Source organism: Phyllostomus hastatus, unplaced genomic scaffold (genome assembly GCF_019186645.2).
Source record: "Phyllostomus hastatus isolate PE091 unplaced genomic scaffold, TTU_PhHast_1.1 phas_scaffold_12, whole genome shotgun sequence".
NCBI classification, from domain to species: Eukaryota; Metazoa; Chordata; class Mammalia; order Chiroptera; family Phyllostomidae; genus Phyllostomus; species Phyllostomus hastatus.
The window spans coordinates 12,758,648-12,777,572 of NW_025334007.1; the positions used below are offsets into that span (position 1 = coordinate 12,758,648).

The 18,925-nt window shown below is 34.6% G+C and overlaps 1 protein-coding gene across 3 annotated transcripts in view; it reads right to left on the minus strand.

The window, feature by feature from the left end:
• Positions 1-18,925, minus strand: part of CDKL5 (cyclin dependent kinase like 5) — a 148,638-nt gene that overhangs the window by 88,217 nt on the left and 41,496 nt on the right. For 2 of the 3 annotated variants that reach the window (XM_045855815.1, XM_045855813.1), the window contains exons 2-3: positions 7,953-8,182; positions 5,058-5,092 (exon numbers count right to left, since the gene is read on the minus strand). In XM_045855815.1, the coding sequence (XP_045711771.1) occupies positions 5,058-5,092; positions 7,953-8,016 (99 nt within the window). In that variant the 5' untranslated portion in view covers positions 8,017-8,182. Of the gene's footprint in view, positions 1-5,057; positions 5,093-7,952; positions 8,183-11,552; positions 11,648-18,925 lie in introns of those variants that run through there. The other variant, XM_045855814.1, reaches the window with a different exon arrangement.

An 18,925-nucleotide genomic window follows, 5' to 3' on the forward strand; every position in this document is an offset into this window, starting at 1 on the left:
ATCCCCAAAAATCTATGAAACAAAAACTCCTGGAACTAATAAGCAATTCTAGCAAGGTCATAAGATACAAGGTTAATATACAAAAGTCAATTGCTTTCCTATATACCAGCAATGAACCATAAGAATTTAAAATTAAAAACACAATACCATTTACATTATCACTAAAAGAAAAAGAAGTACTTAGGTATAAATCTAACAAAATATTTGCAAGATCTGTATGCAAAAAAACCTACATAACTCTTGAAAGAAATCAAAGATCTAAATAAATGGAGAGATATTCTGTGTTCATGAACTGGAAGAAGATTCAATATTATTAAGATGTCAATTCTTCTCAACTTGATCAATGTGATCCCAATCCCAGCAAGCTATTTTGTAGATATCAACAAAATGATTTTAAATATGATACAAGAAGATATTCTTCTTTATTAATGACATGAGTTAGTTCCTAAGCAGGCTTTAATCGAGAAGTTATTGCAAAAAAAATGGAAAAGGTTTCACACTATTATTTCAACTACAATCTTTTCTCAAATTTATCTCTCCAAAACTATATTTTAAGCTTGCATCTGTTCATTTATACATGCCAGACTATATTAATCAAAAGTAGCAACTACATCTTACTGATTTTTGCAGAGCCTGTGCCTAGCAGAGTACTTGACATTTTGTAGATACCTAACAGATTTTTCCTAACCAGATATTTGGTTGAATTTTATTTTATAACGCCAGGACTAGAACATAGTACTATTAAGTATAAGAGGTAAAAAAACAATTTTTATTTGATTTTTTAATTAAAATGTTTTAACACATGAAACAAACCTTTAAATTAAGAAATGGTAAAGATTACAAGCACTGTGTAGCTTCTAAAAGTATCCCAGGGTTGGGTTACTTTTTTTGTACAAAGAGATCACCATGTACTACATTCCTGTCACTGATTTCAACAATTCATATAAATGTCCATTATATGGGCATTTAATGATCAGTTCCTTTTCTTATATTGCCAGTGAATATGTGGGTGGGCAAAAGAAGGTTTACAGTTGTAAGTACGTGAAATGCAGTTTATTCTTGTATTCTTATTTATTAATTATTGTATTATATTCCTACTTTTGCCAACCCCTGTATATATTTCAGGCCTGTACAGAAAAATGATTCACACTCATGTCTGCTCCTAAAGTTTTGGCAAAATGTCACATTAAAAAGCTAGTATAAATCTTTTAAGCACAGACATTATCAGAGACTAATGAAATTACTCATCTTAAGGAGGGGTAGAAAGAATGATCTCTTCTTTGAACTAATTACATTTTTATAATTACCAGAAAAGGGAACTTTAAAGTCCCCTAAAGTACCCTAGCCAACTCATCCTCTAGATTGGGTGGCAGGTAGGGATATAGTCGTTTAGGAACTGAGAACTGAGTCCCTGTAAGAAGGATGAATGAGGTCAAGTCTTTTGTGCAGACAATGCAGGCAGAACTAGTATTGCTAGTTCTAATATGACCATTCCCTTATCCAACTTACTAAAAAACAAACAACAACAAGACAAATCTAGATTAGGATGATGAGGATCAAGGCAACCAGGAAGCCTGCAAAAACCCCAAAATTCTTCTAGCTCCCTAAAGAAGTCACTCTCCTGGAAATTGACACACAAGCCATTATTTCTTTGATTGGTAACAAGACAACAGACACATAGGTCATTTTTCCTATATCAGCACACTAGCAGAATAGGAAATGCAAAATATTGTAATACAAAGAAGTACAGTTTTGCTGAGACTTTTGTAGTGTTCCAGAGACTATTCTACCATTAATTGGATCAGCACCAAAGACCAGGTAAAGAGAGCAAACCACACACAAATACGGTTCATATTATATAAGTATTTCTGACTCCTCGCAATCTTTGTTTTCTGACAATCTTTATGAAAAACCCTAAGCCTCTCTTTAACTTTCCTCAAATACTAAACATTTTGCACACAAAAGCAAGAAATCACATTTTATTTTTATTTAAATAAAAATGAAAATAATGACAAATAAATTACATAATTAATCTCATATATTCAGTTTCTCATTGTTGACTCTCTCTAAGCTTTGTCTTAAAAACTCAATTCAGCCCTGGCTGGTATGGCCTGAACCAATCCAGCCTTGGTTCACAGTCCAGATTGAACACTGGCCTGCAAACCAAGGGATCGCAGGTTTGATTCCCAGTAAGGGCACCTGCCTGGGTTGCAGGCCAGGTCCCTAGTAGGGGGCCTGTGAGAGGCAATCACACATTGATGTTTCTCTACCTCTCGCTCTCCCTCCCTTCCCCTCCCTAAAAATAAATAAATAAAATCTTTTTTAAAAACAGTAACAAATATACAACATGCTAGACATTATTTAATTATATATACACCCAGAGCCAATCTTCTCAAAAAGAGAACAAATTTATGCATGCTATCACACATACCTATGCATAAGTGATCATACATTTTTATAAGCATTTCCTTAATTTTTAAAAGGTATGAAAAATACATGGGCATGATTATTTTATACATAATGGTACAATAGAAAGGATTATATCAATTTTAACTATAACATTAAATTTCACGGTAATTCATTTGTTTGATCCTGAAGGATAAATCTTACAAAAAGCATCAAATTATCTATTTTTGGGTAATGGGGTAAAGATCTCAAGGTCTGCTGACTGAAAAAAGAATATACTATAATGAATCTAACGACTAAACAGCTGCAGATTCTAAAAAGTGTTTTTATTACCCTGAGTTAGGCACTAATTTATGCTTTAAATTTTCCATCCAGCGATATCTTTTTAGATGCATTAAAGGAAAAAAAAGAACAATACTTAGAGAGCTGGCCTGTGAGTCCCTCATTTAGTGAAGGGCTGTAAAAAGAGATGTTTTCAGATGCAATCTCATTTTTAAAGTATCTCTTCAGACAAACCATAAGCCATACAAGGTTAAGAAAACTATGGTTTACTCATGTTTGAAACTCAAAAGTGTCCGACACATAGCCACTAAGAATCAAAGTTCACACAGTTGGTTTCCCAAGAGCAGAAATGCCTGTTCTCATCCACTTTCACTCTGGGCCCATCTTGCTGGCACTAACAGTGTGCAGTGCAAACCACTCACTACAGGTAACAAGCATACTTTAACAAGCAAGTAAACAGATATATGGAAAGAGAAGAGCAACATATTCAACTGATAATTTTTTTAACATGAAAGACAGCAGGAGAGCTTACTTACATAAGGTCAAAAAAAGCATGGGGGAAGGGTCACAGGAAGAAGTGTCACAAAAACTGAGAGAAAACTTTGTAGGAAGACTTGCATTATATATCAGAAATCCTTGAGTTTTAAAACTCAAGGGTTAAGATTAAGAACTGAAGTTTCCATTTGCTATGGAGGTACTATGTTCAGAAGAGTCAAATTTAACTTGGAAACCAATAACCTATTTCCCCTTTGTAGTATCTACCCAGGAATTTTATTTTTTTTAAGCTTCAGAAATTTATTGTAAGTCAAAGCAACTCATTAAAACCATTGAATTTCATTAGAGACCTTCCCATTTGCTTAATTTCAAACTCCCATAATATTTCTCTATACATTCAAGATGCTAAATTTACTTTTATTATATTTATTATTCTAAGTTATTAATCATCCTAAATCAAGAACCAATAGTATTCAAACGATTTTTTGAGGATTTACTGGCAGAGATCTTCAGACAATTATTACCAACAAAAAGTTATTTGAACCAATTTCGAGAATAGAAAATTCACTAAATTAAAAAGATTTGTGAGCTAAAACCCAAATATGTATCAACTGTCATGAAACCTTAAATACAAAATGTAAGTAATATTTTGTATAATAGGAAAGAAAAAGCAAACATAAAAATCACATCATCGCCCTGGCTGCTGTGGCTCAGTGGATTGAGTGCTGGCCTGCAAACCAAATGGTCACAGGTTCAATTCCCAGTTGGGGCACATGCCTGGTTTGCAGGCCAGGTCCCCGGTTGGGGACACACAGCGTATGAGAAGCAACCACACACTGATGTTTCTCTTGCTCTTTTTCTCCCACCCTTCCACTCTCTCTAAAAATAAATAAAAATTTTTTAAAAATCACATCATCTTTATTTATGCATATGTACACATACATACATTTTATGATAGATTTGTGAGTTTAAATGGCTTGGGCTAAATTGCTAAGCTCATTTCACATATAAATTACTTATAGCGTTACAAAATACCACACACAAAAAAACCTTTCTATTTTGGTCTTAACAAGTTATACACAAAATAGCATGAAGCCAGATTATTAATACTCAGACTAGGTATACCATAATAGAAAAATATGTTATTGCTTCAACACTTACCATATTATTTTTTAAATTGAGGAATAATTCACATACAATATTATATTAATTTCAAGTATACAATGTAATGATTCGATACTAGAACACTTACCATCTAAAAGTTAGTCTGTGAGTAAAACATGCTTACCACTGAGGAACAGCTATGGAAACTTGAAAAACTTACCTGAATAAACGGAGATTATTTTCATAGTCAAACAATTTATATAACATGATTCATTTCAAGGCTGTTCAAGAATTGTCAACTATAGCCAGTAATCATAATCATACACTATTAACCCCATCCCTATTTCATAATCAAATACCTATCCACGATTCACTTCGAAATCTGGATTCAGATACATCAAGCATTATAAGTTATTGGGTATATATGAAAAATACTGACTGAATGAAATTATTCATTGCTTCTAAGTACCTGAACATAAATTCATCACTACCTTGGTTTCTTCTCTACCACTTTTTCTTTTCCCAATGGGCAACTTTTCACCTATACATAGGTCAGCTGAAAAAATAGCACATGATTTCAAAGAACTAATGATTACCTAATTGTGATAAAGCTTGTTCCAAATAGTCTCTGTTCTCTGGGTTCACATATTAATTCTACTGAATAAACATCATTATTATAGCCAGACAGTTCTAATTATATGCCCACATGCACAGAACACTACATTAGTTTCAAAACAGTAAAACACAAGATATTTTCTTCTTGTACTTGCCTTGTGTCTGCATTTAAGTACAACTCCATAGGCTCCTGTAAATAAAAGAAATAAACAGTTAGGACCAATATACAAACTACAGCTCTTGTAGAAGTTGAAGTTCTATTATATTTACATTGATTATCAATATATGTCATAATGACTGTTAAAATGACAATATTCTACAGTGATAATGCAATGAGCTACATAAAAAGACAGCATGGATATTTATTTTACACACACACACACACACACACACACACACACACACACTTATAAACCAAGGGTAAAAACAACCTATTTCTTCAACATTTATTTTTAAAGGTTTCTCTTTTTAAAGAAAATTTCACTTGAGACATTTTTACATTTAGGCTTAAAATATCCTGGAGACAAGATCTGGGCATAAGAACTTTAGGAGTAAATGAAAATTAGTTCAAGAAGCTCTAGGAAGCTAAAAATTTAAGAGCTAATGATTTACCAATAGAAAGCTCAAGCATGGAGCCTACCACATATGTCCTCTGTCCTAGAAGGCATTTAAATCCTCTTATAGCATCAGTCCCCAACCTTTCTGGCACCAGGGGGGTGGGGGCGTGCAGAAGGCAGAGCTCAGGCGAGCTTCACTAGCAGCTGGGTGGGGACCCCTGTCTTATAGGATATTGAAATCTCTTTCCTGATTGGCACAACCATATAGGTGTCAGCATTCCGGTTAATAACTAGTAGACTTTGATACATTTTTTCCATAAATAAAGACTCAGTTTAAGGGCACAGGCCACAAACAGTCCAAGAATCTCTGGCTATTTATAACCATGTACTCCCACTGTGTTTGGTATATTTTGATGAGATTTGTCACTATCTTCTGGGCTATTTATGTAATTATCTAGCCAATAAACTACTTCATTACAGAGCTGACAGCAAGGAAACTGAGGTTAAAGTTATATTGTGAAAATCTAATCAGGGGAATCAAAAGGTAATGTATGATAACTGAGGTTTGTAGAAATATCAAGAACACTGATATGAACAGACAGGGAAAGCCTCATGCATCTATGAGAAGGAGACTTTACGGACATGAAATTAAAAAATATGTCTCCAACAGAGTCTAGGGAACCAGAACAAGTCTACCCAATTTTGGTGGAGATGGATGAACCTTAATATCACAGGAGGGGACCAGCCATTACAGCCATCCAACTTAGCTCTACAATTACAGGCAATCATCTAATCCTCATGCCAGTTTTTCTGTGGGGTGAAAGTGCACTGTCTAGGCTACAGGAATGTAGAGTTTGCTTGATAGTTTTTAGTTTCCTTAATATATATATATTTCTTAGTCAAAAAGCATTTGAGGCACTTTACAAAGAAAAAACATATAGCAATGATGGTTCTGGCTACAAGTTAAACTGACATATTCTGATTTATATAACAGCCTGGTAGTGTTTTTGTAGTTAATGAGAGCCGATTCCGAAGAAGATAATCACTTATATATATGTATACAAAGAAAAACAAGGTTATGATCCAGAAAACTTAGACCCAGAATCTGGAACATTCCAACCCCATTATATCCTATGAGGAGACCTCTGGTCACTAACTTTATTGTATAAGCCTCTAATTGTAATACTTTTGAAAAAAAAAAGTCAACAAAAAAAACAAAAAAGCAGGTATTATAAAACAGATAGTAGATAAGATATGGAAAATAAATTTTATTTACATAATTAGTATCAATCAAGAAAAGGGAATTGACTGGTGAAGGAAGATGGATCTGTTCTTTTAATATGGTTTCAGCTTCAGACCTTGGAGCTAACACCAAATGATTATGCTGTACTTTAAATGTTTTTAATTAGTTGAAGGACTTGACAACTTAATATTAAAATCTAAAATAGCTTTGCTGTTCACATTGGTAAATTTTTAAAACTTCTTTTGAAATTCAACATCTTTATGAAAATTTTTAAATACAAATTTTGTAACATTTGCTTTAAAGATATAAATGCTAAGAAACTATAATTATAGTTGCTTATCCCATTAACAGAATCATTTATCAAAATCTCCATAAATTTATCTTTAAGTCAAGAGCAAAAATTACTAAGAAGAAAAAAATCAGGAAGACTTATGAAAAATGATTTACCATATTTCATCTAATCAATGATGTCACTGATTATAGGCATAATTTTATGTACTACTAAGAAAGAAAAAAATGCTGCCAATTAAACCATGACATGCTACTGATTGTAACACACATCTGATTTCAAATATATTACAATATGCTTCCAAATTTACAAAATGTGGTTTGTCATTCCCAAAGACAAATAAGTTATTTATTCATTTATTTACCATGTAGTAAGTAAAATTTAACTTATATAAAAAATTCTTAAGCTATTCACAATAAACCTAGTTGATAAAAAGTAAAATGTAACCAAAAACTTATTGGCTAAAGAAACCACAATTCCTAATGAGAAGAATGAAATAAAGGCAGCTTTAAGAAATCCCTGATTTATTAAACTTTAAGGGGTTTTAAAATGTTATTAACTTTTGAGCCCTGACTTGGTGTAGCTCAGTGGATTGAGCACCAACCTGTGAACCAAAGGGTCACTGATTCGATTCCCAGTCAGGGCACATGCCTGGATTGTGGGCCAGGTCCCCAGTAGGGGATGAGCAAGAGGCAACCACACATTGATTTTTCTTTCCCTTCCTTCCCCTCTAAAAATAAATAAAATAAATAAAATCTGTAAAAATAAAAAAGTAAAGTGTTATTAACTTTCAGTGGGAGAATAAGACCCAAAAGTTGAGAGTAATTTTATTTTTAATATCTTACTTTTATGGCCCATATCTAAGTTGATACAGATTAAATTAAGAGGACCTGAATTATTAATTTTTTCAGTGGTAGGTATAATTGCACATTGCTCAAAAACTCAAGGAATGTAAACTTACCTTCACCTACAACCCCAAGGATCTCAAATTTATTCATCACATTACCAATGTTAGGAATCTTCATGAAGACAAACTCCTCTTTTGATGCGAGCCACAAAACATGGCATCAAAAAAGAACTTCTGAGAAAGTTGTGCAGTAAGTAGAACACAACAGAGCTGAAGGAATAAATTCTCACAAGTTGGCAGGAACTTTCACATATTTCTTCTAATGTGATGTAGTAAATGATTCCCTGAAAGAACAAACAATTAAAAGCTATAGTTTTATATTTCAGTAACCTGATAACCTGTCCTAGCCTATTTTTTTGTACAGTTCTTTTCAAACCAGGTTAATGTTTTATACCAAAAAAGAAGAAATAATCAATAATCTGAGGAGAGAAGAACCCAAACTGGAACACAAATGAACAAATGAACTTAACTGTATTTGAAATGAGTAACAACCACACGAAGGGGGCCAAGGGAAAAAGAATTAACCTTAGGCAACTCTTGAAATGATATTTTGACAACATACTCTGCTCGAACTAAAGACCAAAATAAATACAAACACATATTATACTCTACTTAGATATTTGTTTTTACATGGATATGAAACTTCTTTATTGTAGAATTGAGCAAATAAATAAATATATTGTGGATAATAGGGATTTAGTCCCTTATTCTATTGTCCCTTATTCTATTGTCAGATAAAAAGAAGTTATGAGTATGAAAAGGGGGAAGGCTTAGAATTAGAGCTACCCATAAAAGCTCAGTTCTTAATATACAGAGGTGTAGAAATAAGTATAAATGTATGTGTAAATGTACATATACACATATATTCCTTAGCTCTGTCTGATGAGAGGGCCTGGAAGCAATGACACTCCAGTAGCCATGAGCACAGCTAATGCACCAATAAAAGGAACCAGAGTTCCTTGAAGAAATGACTGATTTCCAGGCCAGGGCAGAAAATAAGGAAATGCTTAAAGAATAATGGAGATGCATGTCTAAAGGACACAGGAGTCAGCTTGAAGAGACATCCACTGGTCAAATGAGGAACATTTGAGCAACAAAATAAAAATAATAGCACATTATAATCCAAAGAATAAATAAAAATGCACCAGTCCTTACTGACATATATGAGTGGGGGAGAAGAAAAACCTCTTTCTTACAGTATAATTCCAAATAATGAATGTACTGAAGAAATTAGAAAAATTGCCATTTGGCAACCACCCTGGCTATAATTATTTCAGGCAAGTATCATCAATACATAATAAAACCAGTGGTTCAAGATTGATGGAAAACAGAATATTACCTAGCCTCAAAGTTGCTGTCTATAAGATACCTATCAATTACAAAGGAAAAAATAGTAATTTCATAATGAAGAATCCTACCAGTACTACACCTTAAGTGAATAAAGTTAACATCGTTAGTAATAGGACAAGTCAACACCATATGCCTCATGACAGGATGCATCACAGCATACTCCTGTGGCATTCCTTCTAAAAAGGTAAAACCTGAATCTAACCAGAGACAGCAGCAGACAACTAAGGACATTCTATTAAATAACTCACCTGCAGTCTTTAAAAATCTCTATGTCATGAAAGACAAAAAACAACTATCTGTTACAGGAAAGAAAATTACGAGTTGTGAAAACTAAATTTAATGCATGATCCTGGATTGGATTCTAGACAAAAAAAAACAAAACCCTGCTCCTGGCTGGCATAGCTCAGTGGATTGGGGCTGCGAACCAAAGTGCTGCAGGTTCAATTCCCAGTCAGGGCACATCCCTGGGTTGCAGGCCACGGCCCCCAGCAACCGCACATTGATGTTTCTCTCTCTCTCTCTCCCCCTCCCTTCCCTCTCTAAAAATAAACAAATAAAATCTTTAAAAAAAAGAAAGAAAAAAAACTGCTATAAAGGGTAACTGAAAATTTAAATGTCTACAGATTATATAGTAATATTGTATCAATCATAATTTTACTTTGATAGTATAGTGGTTATGTAAAACAATTATATTTTAAGAAATGATGAAATAGGTGAAGGTGGTCAAAAGGTACAAATTCTAGTTAAACAATAAAATTGCTAATAGAGTAATTCTTAAAAGTTTTCATCACAGGAAAAAACTGTACTATGTGTGGTGATGGATATTAACTAGACTTACTGTGGTGATCATTTAACAATATATGCAAATATTAAATCATTATGTTGTATCTCTGAAAGTAATATGATATTATGTCAATTATATTTTGATAAATAATAAGGCACAGACCAAAATCTCTAAAATAAGGCAGTCTAACAAAAAGATTAGCCAAAAAAAAAAAAAAAAGAGGAAAGAACACCAAAGTTTTTAGAGATAAAGTTTGCAACTTAAAGCATTCAGAAAAATATTTTGTAAAGAGAAAAAATGATAAAGTAAATATAGTAAAATGTTAATTTAACAGTTGGGGAACCTGGGTTAAGGGTCCAGGAAACAGAAAGTTCTTTGTATTATCTTTGTAATTTTTCTCTAAATCTGAAATTATTTCAAAATAAGTTCTTTTGTTTCAAAAAACCCTATCCTACCATTTAAAAGACTAACAGCTGTATCAACACAAAATATTGGTTAAAAGATAAATCAAAACCAGTAAAGAAATGTTTTTTGCTGCCTATGAAATTTGAAACTTTAAAAAAATATGAGTACCTCATATGGTATTAACATGAAAAGTGAGCCTTTTTGTATATTGTGCCTTTTGTACTGATAGCAGGAATGTAAACTGAGGCAAGCTTTCTAAGGAGTAATACGTTCATAATTAAATGCTTTTAAAACATTCCTATCCTGATAAAAGTATCTGATAAAAACCTATAACATCACTCTTAAATGTGAAATATTAGACCCAGCCCCTTTAAAAATTAAGAACTTGACAAGATGTCCTACAATTAATACTTACTAGCATTATTATTAAACATTATCCTGGTGGGTTCTAGCCAGCTCAGTAATATAAGAAAAAAAAATAAATGAATGAAATATACAGGATTGGAAAGAGAGGAACAAAATAGGGTTTACAGATATTATGGTCTACATGGAAAATTCAGAGGAATTTACAAATTATTAAAATTGTAAGTGTTGGCAAGGTAGCTGAATATAAATTTAATATACAAATATCAACTCCATTTGTAGACAGCAACAAGAAACAAAATATAATTTTTCAAAAAATCACATTTACATCAAAAAAGTTGCTTAGGATTTAACATAACAAAAGATATTCAAGGCCTCTATTGAAATTTATATCTATGAAGATGACCTAAATAAATGGAGTCATCCCACTTGTAAGTTAGGAAGATTCAATATTCTCCATATTAACCAATGGAGAGGCAATCCCAATCAAAATCCTAGGGTCTTCTGAGGAATTAAGAAAAGTTCATTCTAAAATATACATGGGAGAGCAGAGTTCCAAGCAGAGTCCACACATCCCTGATAAGAAAAGTAAGAAGGCTCAGGCTTGAGCATAGGATCTGGCAGTATGCCCTATCAAATATATTGAAGGTCAGAACTGAGCTCCAGAAATTTAGACACGATACTCCTGGCACAGATATAGACAAATTAACGAGTGGAACTGATGTGAGAGCCCAGAAGCAGACCATACTTACTTAAATATCCCTACAGCTCCATTCTCACTTCCCCCTCAATTCAGTCTGTTCTCTACACAGAAGTCTTTAGGATAAGTAAGATCATGCCACTTCTCTACTCAAAACTCTCCAATGACCTCCCTTATCATTAAGAGTTAAAGTCCAACTCCACAAAAGCCACAGGGCCTTGACCTACCCTCCTCTGACATCATCTCTGACTAGTCTCTCTTCTTGGCTAGCTTCACTCCAGCCACATTAAACTCGTTTCAGTTCAATATGTAACAAGAAAGACACAGTTGTACCTAATCCTAAATATTTGTCACTCTAACATTTACTTTAGGTCAGATTCTTATCATCTGATGTTTCATTCAACATTTACAAAAAATGTTTTTGAAAAAAGGCAAGAGAAAGCAGACACTATATTTTAGAAAACTTTAATAGAATCACAAATTTTAAAGGATGACTGTTAAATTTAGAGAAAATGATGTCACAATTTCAGAAGAAATTAATAAATATTCAATTCATTCACTAAATAAATAATTACTGAATGCCTAACATGTTTCAGGAAGTGGATAAATAATACAAAAGACAGTGGTGAACAAAATAGGCAAAGTCCTTGCCTTCATGGAGCTTTACATTTTGCTGAGAGAAGAAAAAAATACAACATTATTATTAGATACTGATACATGTTATAAAGGACACAAAAAGGAATGATTACTCAGAGAGGCCTCTCTGAAAAGGTGACATCTGAGGTGAAATATCAATAACAAGGAGCCAGCCATATGAAAATCTAAGTTAGTCACACTTCAGGTAAAAGATGCTCAGAACGTTTGAGAATGAATCATCTGGGAAACATGTAAATATTCCATTCTCTTGCCAATAATTGTATATGACTCATTTCAACGGAAACTAGAGATAAAAATTTTATTCCCTCTAAGGAGACACAGAACCCGAAAAGTTCTGTATGTAAGTCTATGTAAAGAACATTTGGTCCCATTTACTTATTCTCTGTGGAAATCAAAACTACTGAGTAATGCAAACTGGGAACCAGAATTTAAATGTGTGAGTAAATACATAACATGGGTGTCAAGAACAGTCTTTTAATTACCAGTATTCACACTGGGGGGTGGTACCAAATGGAATTTAACTATGTAAACAAAAAGGGGGCAACTTAGTAGAGCAGACAAATTCAGTGACCAAAAGTCATGTCCCAGGCCTACAGCTTCCTTAGCAAAATTTAATCTTAACATTCAATGAGCCACGTCCATTGTCTCCATGCATCTAGGATAACACACCTTTGAAGTATCAGAGTAATTTCCTCTTCCAGACCCCCGGAAGGAACAACAGCTGGCACCAGAGCACAAGACCACAAGACTCCTCGCTGTTACACATGGTTTACTGTACACGTTAGCTTTCCTGTCCCCACCAATGTAAATGAAATGTGTTTCTCCATTTTGCTTTCTATCCAATCCCAGAGATTTCCCCACTTTGCCTTCTCTTGTCTCTTTAATGTACCAGCAATGGGTTTTATGTAACCTTCCTTATGTTTTCCCCTTTGATTCTAAATGTAAAAAATGAGCTGCAAATCTGCCCTTCTCTGCAGCATTTTCTCAATCCCTTTGAGATCTTGCTTCTGGGCACGTCCTCGAATTTTGGCTCAAATAAATTCATATAAAATTTTTCTATAGATTTGAACATTCTTAAGTCAACAACTACAATTTCATGTGAATAACACTAATAAATTTTTAAGGCATAAACACTCAGATATTTTAACTTCAAATAACTCAATAACATGGATGAAATGTCTCTTTGAGGGTAAATACAAATTCTGGAGCAAATACTTTTTAAAAACAGCCCCCAAGCCCCAAAGACTTAACAAGATTGTGAAGAATTACATGGCTAAAATCAAGGCAAAAGAATAGAACCCAGAGATGTAATACAAATCACCCAAAATGGTTTTAGCCCTCTGGCACCTGAATATCCAGGGAAAAAGGCAGGGGAGAAAACAGCTTACTCTTGATATCCTTACAAATCCAAGGACAAAAAAGTCAAAGGCAAGAGTGTTTCAAAAAAAAAAAGTTTGATAAGCCACCACTCACTTGAAGCAGAAACCCTAAAAAGCTACACTCCCAGGATAGAAGAAACCAGAAAGAAATCAGCCCTTGGACAGATGTGAATTATAGCTTTATGTCACCTGGATAACCTAAATAAACCTCTAGGTATACCCTGGATTGTTGGATTCAGGTGGTCCAACATTCACACTGGTGGTGCCACCAGCAGTCTGGATGAAGCAATGGGGTAGGATAGGAGTGAGGGTGCAAAAAAAAAAAAGCAAGTCTCTGCAGAAGATAACTTCAACGTAGGCCTCACAATATTGCTACAGATAATTTCTCCTTTACATTGTGCAGTACATAATAGCCAGATATATAAGGTAATAAAATACCACAAACAAGAACCAACAGAAACTACTGAAGCAGAAAATGACCCACAAAGACTTGTAATATTAGAATTATCAGGAATAGTCAATAAAACAACTGTAAGGTTGAATTAATAAAAACCCAACAGTTAAACATTTTGACAGAAATTGAAGGTCTAAAAAGTAAAAGAACAAATTTGAAAAAATAAATTAGAATTCTAGAACTGAAAGAATAGCAAAGAAATTTGGCAGACAGTTTAAGGAGAAAAATATCAGGATATATAGATTTTAAAAACTTGACCAAATGAACATATAAGCAGTAGCAAAGAACTGCAGAATATCTTTTTTCTCCCAAGCACACACAGAATGTTTACAAAGACTGATAATGTGATAATGTGCAAGGCCATAATGCAATCCAAAGCAAATGACAAGGACTGAACTACAAGGATGTTCTCTGTCCACAGTGTGACTATGCAAAAAAAAAAAAAATCAGTCACAAAAGAAATAATTAGAAAATATTCATATGTTTGAAAATTAGTACATTCTTAAAATAAGTCAAATAAGAAATCATAAAAGGTATGTAAAAATAAAAATTTATGGGAAGAAGCTAAAGCAATGCTTGGGGTAGGTAACTGAGATCCTTTATATATGCATATATCAGAAAATATTTTTTAAAAATTAATAAGCTGAGCATAAATCTCAAGAGGTTAAAATAACAGCAAAATACATGCAAGGAAAATATAAAGATATAAATAATTAAGAGCAGAAATTCATTAAATAAAAAAGGGGTTCAGAATAGGCATCCCCAAGACATGCTACTTTGGCCTGTGGGTTATTCTGAGCTGAAGGACAATGGACACCCTGCAGGCTCACAAGAAACTTTTACCTCTCTGAAAGAATTTAAGTTGGGGCCTTGCCCATAATAAGACTTATCAATAGAAATAAATCTTTGTGACCTATCTATAGGGCAGAGCAAACTTATCATTATTGAACATCTGCTCTTCTTATAGTCCTGCAAATAACCCTCCTCTCCTCTGAAGCCCCAAGGCATTTTACCTCGTTTCTCGGCTCAGGATGCCATATATACCACATTTTACCTTTGTCTCTGAACATCTCCTGTATGTGAAGTCTTTGAGTCTCCCAGGTTGTGGGGTTCCCATATGTACATATAATTAAATTTGGATATTTTCTCTTGCTAATCTGTCTCATGTTGATTTAATTATTAGATCAGACCAAAAATAAATCCTAGAGGGGTTGAGGAAAACAACTTCCTTCCCCCCACAAACAATCAAGAGATCAAAGGAGCAAAGAATTGGATCTTAGAAATCAACTTTGGAACTAATCAAAGGAGAAAGAGTACTCAGCCCAGCCAATAGGTTGATTTCAGGCTTATGATATCCTCAGCAGAGAAATCCAGCCACTTCATGGCCTTCAGAACGGTGAGCTAATAGACATGTGCTATCTTTACCTGCTAAGCTAGTGGTAATTCACTACAAAACAGAAAACTAACACAGTATCACTGCATTTACATACAGTGATAAAACAGGCAAAGCTGAACTATATTATTTAAGGATGCATATATAAGTGGTAAATCTATAAAAAACAAACAAGTGACCGAGGAAGTGTTCTAAAAATCAGAATATTAATTACTTCCAGGGAGGAGTTGAGATTGAGAAGAGATACATAATGAGATAGGGTATATGGCAAAAAACAGCTGCAATCAATAAAAGCTACAGAAGCTGTTGAGAAGACCACTTCCCACCAGATTCCTGGCTTAAAACTCAGAGACAAGCTCAATCCAACATGGCAACTAATTTCACCTAAATATAATCCGGAGCCTCATTGTATACTCATTGTAATGCATTAGCATGTTAAACAGACACACCCCATGCCACCATGATCTGAAATGGAAAGCCCATATAAGAACACAACATGGCCAATGAATCTTCTCTGAAATATCTCCACTCCTTTTCAGGGATGATCCTGATTATTCCTCCCCTTTATTGAATACCCTACCCCAACGCCAATTGAATAACCCTCAATAAAGGAAGCAAATTCTCCTAAAGGAGGACTCCTCTGTCTGTGGAATAGCTCTTTCTCTGTCTCACCACTTCACAAATAATAAACTCACCTTCACTTTAACCTCTATGCTGGCTTGCCTTTGAATTCTTTCCTCCACGAAGCCAAGAACCCACAGTGAGTTGTGGACTCTCAGGTCCCCAGACTCCTGGAATGCCTACATCAATAACAAGGCTGCTCTGGCCAGGTGGCTCAGTTGGTTGGTTAGAGTGTCATTCCATATACCAATAGGTTGCAGGTTTGATCTCAGGGCACATGCCTAGGTTGTGGGTTCAGTCCCTGGTTGTGACATATACAAGAGGCAACTGATTGATGTTTCTCTCTCACATCAATGTTTCTCTCTCTCTCTCTCTCAAATCAATAAACATATCCTCCAGTGAGGATTAAAAAAAATAATAATAATAAGGCTTCCTGGGACCATGACAATGTTCTATTTCTTGACTTGAGTGACAGACATTAGAATGTGCATTTATATTTTATGTATCTCTATGTTGTTACATTGCACAATAAAACAAGAACTCAACAGTAATTCTGACAATGACATCATATATAAATATTTCCTTGCTCATTTTATGGAGATAAAAGATGATTTTTATCAAAGATAAACATTGACCAAAAAAGTTTAACTAAACTATCTTTGAGGGTCAGACTCCACAAAATGTACTCTGTCTAGTGTTGGGTATCAACAACAAAACCAAACTCCCTGTGATGGATAATTGGATGCTGACCATGCCTATCCATGACAGATAAGGAGCTGGTGAGGAAACTGAATGAGTTTGCCCTCAATGAGAGATAACTAACATTCAAATGTCTGAAGACTCTTTGCAAAAGAGGGACTAGAGCAGATGATTTGAATTATTTCAGAGGGAAGAACTAAGATCAGTGGTAGAAGTGAAAGGAAATAGATTTCAACTCAGTAGTAATTGGATAAAAATGAACCATTAATGGTTACTCTTTCATGTTATAAAATCTGTCAGACACCTACAGTGGACCAGCCCACTTATAGATGTTTGGGGATATAGCTGTGAACAACACAGACTTGGCCACTGCTCCCATGGAACCTACTGAAGGTGAGGCAGGCGACAGTCAGGAAGGAAACTCCAGAGGCCCTGCAGGGCTGAGGTAGAAAACACCTATACATGACAAAGACCCCCTAAGATGGGTTGTTCCTGTCTTCTGGGATAACTCTGAATCATGGAATGCGCCTGCGCGCTACCCCTGATTCATTATAATATCATTATAATTAAATAACATTGTGGGACTCCCTTCTCCAGTAGCCAATCAAGAAAATCATGGGAAACTACACATGCACAGTAGCTTTGAAATCCAACTCTTTGTACCTGTGCAGGAAAAGCCCGCCAAAGACTAGCAAGGGGGCTTCTGCCCTATAAGAATAGAATCCCCCCAGCCCACGTGTTCCTTCTCTGCTCAGAGTTGGCCCACTCCCATGTCCTGTGGAGTATACTATCGCTTAATAAACCTTCCTTCTTTCTTTATGCTATAAACTTTGTGTGTTCGGTTCAATTCTTTGTCCTTGATCACTAAGAACCTGGTTACCTGTGCACACCTGTGACAAAGGGAGAAAGGCAAACATGATCATTCCAGAAAGTGAGCAGATTTGTTACCCCAAAATATGCCTTTCGGCATTAAGGATTATTTTAAGCTAAAGGCAATCAAAAGCCAACAAATTCAGGAAAAGCTCTTAACCTCCCTACTCAACTGCTTAAATTTACTTCGGAAGTGGGGCCTCTGCCAGGAAGACAGCTATTACCAGACACCTTTCATCTGCATAACAAAGCAACTTTTGTTTTTCAAAAATATCCTCTGGCCTTCTTGTCGAAGACCTTCCTCCCCTTTGTATCTATCACCAGACCCCTACCCATTTCCTTAGCTCAGACTGTTAGATAAGCTTCAGTTACCTGGCTGTTCTTTGGATCTTAGTATATTCTTATGAAGCCCTGTACCTATGAAATTACATTTGTTTTTCTTCTGTTAATCTCCCTTACATCAATTTAATTATTTAGACCAGCCAAAGAACCTAGAAGTGAAATTTTTTCCACCCCTACCACAGTGACATGAATTATAAAGGAAAGAAGTCTATTTATAGAGTGTTATGGCAATTGAGGAGTGGTCCTTTAGATATGAAGGTCTTGTAAAGGCCTGTCTGAGAAGGTAAGATCTGAGTAAAATCTGTTGAATGTAAAAAAGCAAGCAATGGGAATAAGGATGTGAAAAGAGCATTGGAGGCAGTACAAAGAGCCTTACAGAACTTGATATGTTCAAGGACACAGAAGATCTGTAATCTGAAGCATAGCAGACAAGGGGACCAAGAGGAGGCAGGGAGAGACCACTGGAAGAAGTTTGGCCTTGGTAGAAAAGAGTCCTATACTAAACTAGATGTGCTCGAAGGTCCTTTCCATTGCAAAGATCTAAGAATTTCTCAAAAATCATTTGAGGTTTTGATTACTAATCATTAACTTCATAAACATAACAGAATGCACTTTAAAGTGGCTTTGTCTTGCACTAAGAAACACACTTAGAATTAAGTAATCTTGTCTCTGCATTGGCAAGTAGGCAGGTACCTATGTATAAGAACTGACAGAAATGTAAAGTTTATAATTTATTTCATTATTAGGAATACTAAATTTAAGAGTTGCCTGGGCCCTGAATATTTCCTTTTTGGCTGAAATGATAATCTTTGCCTCAATGGATCTCTTCTTCTTCCCAAAGACAGTACAAAATCAGTCGAGTTTTGTTTTTGTTTCTGATGTTGTATTTATACATACAAATAAGAGAACCATTTTGTCACTAAAAAGTGCACAGGAATGAATTTGATATATGACACATTTCTGTTATAATAAGAGAGTTCGAATGGTTTGAAAACATGTTAAAACTTGTG